The 8,302-nt window shown below is 48.2% G+C and overlaps 1 protein-coding gene across 2 annotated transcripts; it reads left to right on the plus strand.

Annotated features, from left to right (window-relative positions):
- The first annotated feature begins 244 nt into the window (after nt 1–244).
- mogat3a (monoacylglycerol O-acyltransferase 3a) lies at nt 245–7,794 on the plus strand. 2 transcript variants are annotated; one of them, XM_030725066.1, is made up of 9 exons: nt 245–504; nt 1,391–1,569; nt 1,643–1,703; nt 3,043–3,186; nt 6,084–6,214; nt 6,444–6,487; nt 6,568–6,658; nt 6,894–7,002; nt 7,253–7,794. In XM_030725066.1, exons 1-9 carry the CDS (start codon nt 411–413, stop codon nt 7,405–7,407), a joined length of 1,008 nt encoding a protein of 335 aa, XP_030580926.1. In that variant the 5' UTR covers nt 245–410; the 3' UTR covers nt 7,408–7,794. The 2 variants fall into 2 exon arrangements, with proteins under 2 accessions (XP_030580926.1, XP_030580927.1); XM_030725067.1 differs by lacking the exons at nt 1,391–1,569; nt 1,643–1,703.
- The last annotated feature ends 508 nt before the right edge of the window (nt 7,795–8,302 follow it).

The raw sequence follows: 8,302 nt of genomic DNA on the forward strand, positions 1-8,302 counted from the left end.
ATTCACCTGGATAAAGGTTAAGTGTTATTGATCACACCGTTTCATATTTTAAATAAAGTTTATTTAAAAGTTTGAACGACCCTATAACTTTAATTAAAGTTTTTTCTTTTCTTTTTATTTAGCGAACTCGTCCTCGGGGCGTGAATGCGCCTCGGCATGCGCGCGCTCGCGTGTCGTCACGTACTGTGATTGGCTAAAAGGAACCCACCCACCCAGCGTCCCGCACGCATGCGCAGTCTAGCAGAGCGCGGGCGCGTTAAGAAGAGTGATTTTGGTGGAAAGTTTGAGTTCAGAGTTTCCTGCAGACAACACCCTGCACGCGCACAGGTGAGGTAAGATAAGAGACGGACATCCAGAGGCACCGGGAGGACGCAGCGCTCCAGGCCGGACCGAGGAGCTGCACCGCCGGCATGAAGATCGAGTTCGCCCCGCTGAACATTCCTCTGCGGAGGAGGCTGCAGACCGCCGCCGTCCTGCAGTGGGTCTTCTCCTTCCTGGCTCTGGGTAAGGCGACGTGACCTCTTCTCTCTCTCTCGCTCACACACACACACACTGAGTGTTACATGTTCACCTGTATGCCCGAGCTGATCAGGGTCATTGATCACTGCTGATCCGCGTGCAGCAGGATTGATCTGCAGTCACGTGACAGTCCATCCATGACCTTTAGGAAACAAACCTTTGATCTGTTTCAGACATGATGATCTGTAGGCTCATATATGCATTAATAAAGCTCTGCAGCAGACTCAGGTCCAAACGCTCTGCAGAGCCCAACACTGACTCTGCCGTCAGTCCGTGAAAGTCTCACAGAGCCGACAGGCAGGAGCGTGGTGGGTCACCAACCTCTGCATCTGTAACACAACACAGTCAAAACAGATGCTGTGTGAGTGTTTGAGTTTATCTGAAGTTACAGATTCACTTTGATTATTTTAACCTGCAGAGATTAAAGAGGCGGAGCTTAGACACACACCTATGCAACATCAGCCTGTCAGTGTGTTTCTACCTGTCAGGTGAAGATCAACATGTTTACGGATGTTTGCTCAGGAGTCATTTTACACCTGAACACAGCAGCTCACCTGTCTGTTTCTCTCTCCTGGGGTGGCTGTGGCTCAGGAGGTAGAACAGCTCACCTACTAATCAGAAAGTTGGTGGTTCAGTTCCTGGCTGCTCCAGTCTGTGTGCCAAAGTAACCTTGGGTAAAATACTGAACCCAAGTTGCTCCTGCAACAGTCAGAGAGAGAGTGTGTGTGTGTGTGTGTGTGTGTGTGTGTGTGTGTGTAAGTAAATAAAAACATGTTGTATAAAGAGTTTTGAGTGCTCAGCTAGAGGAGAAAAGAGCTGTATAAGAACCAGTCCATTTACCCTCCTGTCTCACCTGTCCCACCTGTCTCAGCTCAGTGCTGTCTAGCGGCCTTCATCCTCCTTGCCCTCTCTGATTGGTGGATGGTGGCTTTGCTCTATGCTGGTTGGCTGTGGCTGGACTGGGACACACCCACCAGCGGGGGTCGGAGGTCACGCTGGATGAGGGGTTGGAGTGTGTGGGAGCACTTCAGGGACTACTTCCCACTGACGGTGAGCGATTGATACCTGCTTATTGATTAATCAGTAGCTGGTTATTGATCAGTGGCTGCTGGTGTGTCTGCAGCTGGTTAAAACGGCCGATCTGGACCCAAAGAAGAACTACATCTTTGGATTCCACCCGCACGGTGAGAAAAACACCTGTACACCTGTCCTTACCTGTTATTCCTTCCACCTGCTCACCTGTGAAGAGAGGAGACAAAATGAATGAGAAAAACCACTCCAGACTTCCAGACCACCAGAAACAAACCTAAAATCAGCAGAAAACTACTATATAAACACAGGTCGAGGAGGAGGAGTAGCAGCAATCTTCCATTCCAGCTTCTGTCTGATTTCTCAGACTTTTTATCTGATTTAGTGCTCAGTTCAGATAAAATAATTATAGCAGGTGATTTTAACATCCATGTAGATGCTGAAAATGACAGCCTCAACACTGCATTTAATCTAATATCAGATTCAGGTGGTGTCTCTCCAAGTTTAGTTCAGTAAAGTTTAAAAACTACCTGGCAGCTTCTCCGGTTGATACCTGTGTTTTCCTGAACCGGCTTGCTCCAGACCTCATGTGGACCATCTCGTGGTGGTCACTGGAACCCGCTGGATCGTGCCTGTGGCTCCACAACTCATTGCCCAGCTTCCACAGCATCCTGCGTCTCCGCAGAGGTGGAGTGGATCGCTGGGATCTTTGACCCCTGGGTCGTGGATTGCTGCCAGCCAGTGCCTGTTATAGCCAGACTAATGCTAGGTCACGAGCTAATCAGACATTTACTATGATTGGCTTCTTCACCTCTCTTGGATTTAGTCCTGTGACAGAAACTTGGCTGAACACGAGTGAGCCCATTTACTGAACTTGTTCCTCGGCTTGCCTCGGACAGCCGGCCGGGGTGGAGGGTTAGTTACTCTCCATACAAACAGCTTCAGCTGCCGGCAGCTAACCACAGATGTTTACTCCAGCTTTGAGATCAAGCTGTCCACCACGGGGCTGTGCACTGGTTTACTGACCACCGAAATACAACAAGGATTTTATCCAAGACTTATATATGACAGTTTTAATCCTGGGGGTTTTAATATTCTGCTGCTTAAATACACCACTGACTAATGACTTTTTAAACCGTATGGACCGAGTGCACAAACCTGGTCGGATCTTGTGCCTCTCTGTGACACTGAATTCTGTCAAGTTAATTTTTGCTGTAATATTTGAGATTCCTGTTTCATGTCGACCTGCCACACCTGATCTGGCGCCCCACAGAGCCCGTATTTGATCCAGTGTTATTAACTCTGGTCTTGAGGTGCTCCTCCTCTTGTAGCGTCTGAAGCAGTGTGTGTTGGTAATATCAGGTCTCATATGATCCCTGCTGTCACCAGTCCACCTGCTCACACACCAGCCTCTGTTGCTTTTGATCAAGCCTGATTTGTGATTTGGTGCTACACAAATAAAACTGTATTGAACTGAATTGTACCTGTCCCCAGGTGTACTGGTGGCAGGGGGATTTGGGAACTTCTGCACAGAGGCGACGGGTTTCTCTCACCTGTTTCCTGGACTGAAGCCCCACCTGCTGATGCTGCCGTTCTGGTTCCGAGTGCCGTTCTTCAGAGACTACATCATGTGTGGAGGTAAACACCTGTCTGAGTCCTCTGAGGTTCCCACCTGTACCTGTCAGGTAACAGTTGGAGGAGAGAGTTTTAGCAGCTTTTACTGAGATGGCTGAAGTAAAGAGTAACTTACCTGGAGAGCACAGAGAAGCTTAACCTGGATGGAGACTCTGAGGCTGAACCAGCAGCTCAGGCTGATGATGGAGTGATACCTGTGTGACGTCAGCCGATAATCGAAACCTGGAACTAAAATCTAGTCGTAGCAGCAGACCGTTGTCCCACCTGTTAGAAGGCTGCCATCATTTACTCAAGTATTTGGCTCACAATATCAGAGCTCCGCCATCATCCTGATCCCCTGGTTAGAGTTTCAGTGGCCACCCTCAGCCACATACCACCTGACGGAGGTGCTGATGATATGATGGGGTTGTTCTTCTCTGTGGGAATGTTGAAGGTGTGAAGGAGCCGCAGAGAGGCTTCTAACTGCGCTCAGGTATCTGTGGCTTGAACATGACTTCCTGTCACACGTACTGAGCCTGTGGTCTGTGCTCACGCACCTGGACTCACCTGGAGCGCCTCAGTGTGGATTCCCAAAGATTAAATCTTCATTAATAATAGAATGCCTTTATTGTCAGTATACAGAATGTACAGATTGGAGAGGATGTTCTGAGCTTTGTGTTTTTATCAGTCTGTTTAGATCGCACACATACGCACACACACATATACATACACACACAAACACGCACACGTGCACGAAGGTCCTGCAGATGTAAATGTGGCAGTGTGAGCAGAGCTGTGACTCTTCATCGCTGTGACCTTAGGCTCCTCCTCCTCCTCCAGCTGTGGTTTCAGCATAGTGTCTTTGTGACAGAGTTCACTTTCTCAATCAGCTCTTTGGACACTGGGCTGCAGGTCAGTGCAGGAGGAGGCTGAAACGGGCTCTCTGATTGGCTGTCTGATCACATGCAGGGTCACATGGATTCATGTATTCCAGCTATCGATCGCTTTGATACACTGACTCTGTCCCTGTTTTCTCCTCAGAGTGTGGACCTCTGTTTGAGTTCAGGTAAAAGCTGACTCACCTGAGGAAAGAAATGGGGTCACATGATACTTGTTGGTCCAATGTGGAACTGCAGGATGAAGATTAAAACATTAAAAAAGAGACTATTATTGTGTTATTGGCAGAGGTGGCAAAAGTACTGACATTCTGTACTTAAGTAGAAGTACAAGTACTTGTGTTAAAAAACTACTCCTGTAAAAGTCGAAGTACTGGTTCAACTTCTTTACTTAAGTAAAAGTAAAAAAGTACAGGCTCTGAAATGCAGTCAAAGTAAGAAAGTAAGAGGACATTTCTACCTGCTATTTTTCTGTAAAGCTAACTGAACCTCATTATATGCCTTTCGCCCTATGAGCCCTCTGCATGGGGAGAAGAATCACAGCTTTCTATTGTAGCTGCAGTAAATGATGTTGGTGTGCAGGCTGTGATCAGCTGACCTGCTGCTGCTGCTCTGAGGTTTACTGCTCTGTGTGGATGAACTGAATTCACAAAGATGTAACCCTGTATTTCACAGCTGTCTGAGCTGATCTCCATCCCCTACACTGACAGCATACAGGCTGTAGAAATGTTGGATTCAGTGAATGAATCTCAGCATCAGCAGCTTTGATTCAGACTCATCTCTGCTGCACTGATGTAACCTGTAACTCTGACCATGAACACAGCCTCTGTGCACCAACACAGAGCTTTACTGTAAATACAGTACAACAAGATAAAGTCAGTCAGTTGGTCTTGTAAAGTTTTTAGCAACCATGACTCAGTCCTGACTGTGGCAGCCTTTAAAACCCCCCGTGTAAAACAGTGTATCATGGATGATGTAAAGTAGGCTGTGCATTAGGCCATGCACCGTGCTCATCTGGATACACTCAGGAGAGGTCCCGCCTTCTCCAGCTCTCCTTGGACACAGTAGAGGCCTGGCTGCCTGAAATCTTATCCTCTCTCCCATCCGGGCGCCCTCTAGGCCTGGGCCAGGGGCGTGCTGTCCTCCCAGCCCCCCCAGAAGCTCTGCCCCTGCTGCTAGCCCCGCCCCTTTCATGTGAATGCACAGGTTAGAGAGCTGATAATAACCAGGTTCATGTGACTGTTTGTCCTGATCATCAGAGTCCAGCTAAGAGGGGCACCCTGGGTACGAGGGACTTCGTAGTGCTTGGATGATGTTGTAGGTGTTTCATGGTCAGCAGCAGCAGTGACAGCGACTTCCTGTGTTGGAGAGGAGTGTTGGAGGGAGGGCTGCTGATTAGAGTTAGCCCTCCCAGTAACAGCTGGGCTGTTTGACCAGCTCTAAAAGTTTTCTGAGGTTAGGGTCAGGTCCACCTTTGGTTGGATGATTGCTCAGCCCTCCATCTCTGGGTTACCACAGACCAATCTCAGCTTTGGGATGAATAAAGTCCCACTCATCTGAAAGCCTGACGCTCATTTATGCAATGGGTGGTGTTTGAGCTGCTGGGTTAGGGTTAGTGATGGGTAGTCCTGCAGGAGCAGCGGGATCTCCCTTCACCCCTCTTTGTCAGGTTAGTGGTGACAGGCTGAAGGGGGCCAGCCTGACTAATCCATCCAGCAGGATGACGGGTGTCAGGAGGAGTGTTTGGTTTGGGTGTCTTTCAGGTGACTGAAGTGAACCTGTCTGCGTTCATCAGTGAGTAACATTATGTGGTTGTGGACACTGAGTCATGTAAACCTGTCCAGGTAAACCCCAAAATAAAAGGAGGAACCTGGAGGAGAACAGCAGGGTATGAAAAGCTGGGAAAAGTGCTCGGCCAATCAGACGTCCAGAAAAGCTTCCTGTTAGCTCCTGTGTTGGACACGAGGGCAGCTTTTCAGGGCTAAAATGAACTCACCGCTCCACCTGCTCTCACCTGTCTCTCAGGTCTGGTGTCCAGCTGTAAGTCCAGTCTGTCCTACCTGGTGAGCCGTCCTGAAGGAGGAAACGTGGCTGTCATCGCAGTGGGCGGAGCTCCGGAGGCTCTGGATGCTCGACCTGGAGCTCTGACCTTACAGGTATGTGTGGAGTCGTGCTGCGAGGCTGTCTGTGGTCAGGACGGGCCCACCCTCGCTGCAGTTACATCAGTCATGGAGAAAGAGTCGGTGTGGAAACACGCTGCCCTCTCACTGACTGCAGCAAGTTATTACCACACAGTACGGCTCGAGGGTGGAGTAACCACATCTCCTCATTCTGAGTGCACATTAAAGTCTGCTGCTTCCTCACACAGCACTGTCTGTTTTTCAGGTTCGCAACAGGAAGGGCTTCATCAAACTGGCTCTCAAACACGGGTGGGTGGGGTTTATTAAAGAGGGCGTGGCTCTAATGGGCAGGGCTGTAATCACTGGACTGACTGTGTGTGTTTGTGCAGAGCTCAGCTGGTTCCCGTCTTCTCTTTTGGAGAGAACGAGCTGTTTGATCAGATCGAGAATCCAGCTGGCTCTCCTCTGAGGAGACTGCAGGTCAGAGGTCACACACAAGCTACTATAGAATACTTGATTAAACCCTCAGGTTTCTGTAAAGTTACTAACCCTCAATGGACAGAGTCAAGCAGCTTTAATGCTAACTGTATATTTAGTTAGATCAGCTGAACATATGAGGAGATTATTCGTGTCTGTAATCTTTGTTAGATAACAGCTGATAGACATGACGTGTGTTAGTATTATGGGATGTCAGCGTGTTGTTCTGTGTTCACAGAACCGACTGCAGGGCATCATGGGAATAGCCATGCCTCTATTTCATGCTAGAGGAGTTTTCCAGTACAGCTTCGGCCTGGTACCCTACAGGAAGCCCATACACACTGTCGGTAGGACCTGTTAACCCAGTGTTAGCCCAATGTTCATCTAACGTTGACGCAGCGCTAACCTGATGTTAACTCAGCAGCTGTCCCATGTTGATTTAATGCTAACCTAATGCTAGCATAATGTTCATCTAACACTGCACTGACTTTGCTAATCTGATGTAAAACCAACCTCAAAGGACAGGTTGTTAGTTTGTTTGTTTTAGCCAGTGTTATTTCCTGTTTAGCCTCATGCTTCTCTCTCTCTGGCCCTCAGTGGGGAAGCCGATCCCGGTCACCCAGACTCCGAGTCCCAGCAGTGAGGACATCGAGAGTCTTCACAAAGTTTACCTGCAGAGTCTCACTGAGCTCTTTGAGCAGCACAAACAAACCTACGGTCTCACTGAGCACCAGCACCTCACCTTCATCTGACATTGATGGGAGCATCTCAGCATCCTGTGCTATGAACCACGCTGACCTCTGTGTGACCTCCATGTGATTTCAGTACGAGCCTCTGCCCCCCAATTCCAGCTGTGGAAACACTAGGATGGCTAACAGGGACTATTTCAATAGGAAAAGCTAACACTGCTAGCAGGAACCATTGATATAAATAGGAAAGGCTAATACTGCTAGCAGAGCCAGTCCATTAAAACAGGAAATGTTAACACTGCTAATGGGAACAATTTCAATAGGAAAAGCTAACACTGCTAGCAGGAACCATTGATTGTAGTGGGCTCTGCTAGCTGTAATGCTAACAGAGTTTTGTGGTACGACTTTCTTGTGGGTTTGTGTGCAATAAATAAATGCAATGCCATGACAGCAAAGTGTCTTGTGACATCATAGGGGACGGTGCAGTCTGATTGGTGGCTGTTGTGCAGTTGTGAGTCTTCAGCAGAGACTCTGAGGACTAAACCTGAAGCTCCTGCTGCTCAAACATCTGGTCTGAGAGTCACATCTGATAATAAACTGAAGCGCCACCACCTGGTTTAAAAATTGCAGTTGTGGTGGAGGATGTGTTGGAGGGTTTCTTCTTCATGAGCTGTGTATGTCTGAGGTCAGAGATCATCGTGAATCAATACAAAATAAACTTTATTTCAAACATGAATCGGCTGTGAGTGTCACATTTCATAAAGTCTCTGCTGAGTGTGTCAGGAACCAGAGAAACCAGTGAACACTGTTTTAAATCTGAGTCTGAAATCTCCAAGTTGTACCTGAATGCATCAACACCTGTCAGACCTAGCAGGAAGCAGGTGAGGCAGGAAGTTCAGCAGGTGAATGGTTAACCCTTACCTTATTAAATAAATGTGACAGCAGCAGGTACCTGTTG

Source organism: Archocentrus centrarchus, unplaced genomic scaffold, assembly GCF_007364275.1.
Source record: "Archocentrus centrarchus isolate MPI-CPG fArcCen1 unplaced genomic scaffold, fArcCen1 scaffold_45_ctg1, whole genome shotgun sequence".
Classification (NCBI taxonomy): Eukaryota; Metazoa; Chordata; class Actinopteri; order Cichliformes; family Cichlidae; genus Archocentrus; species Archocentrus centrarchus.

Excerpts from the sequence above, each read along its gene's own strand:
- mogat3a (XM_030725066.1), top strand. The coding sequence starts at position 411 with ATGAAGATCGAGTTCGCCCCGCTGAACATTCCTCTGCGGAGGAGGCTG. Across the intron at positions 505-1,390 it reads CTTCTCCTTCCTGGCTCTGG|CTCAGTGCTGTCTAGCGGCC; the intron begins GTAAGGCGACGT and ends CACCTGTCTCAG. Across the intron at positions 3,187-6,083 it reads AGACTACATCATGTGTGGAG|GTCTGGTGTCCAGCTGTAAG; the intron begins GTAAACACCTGT and ends CCTGTCTCTCAG.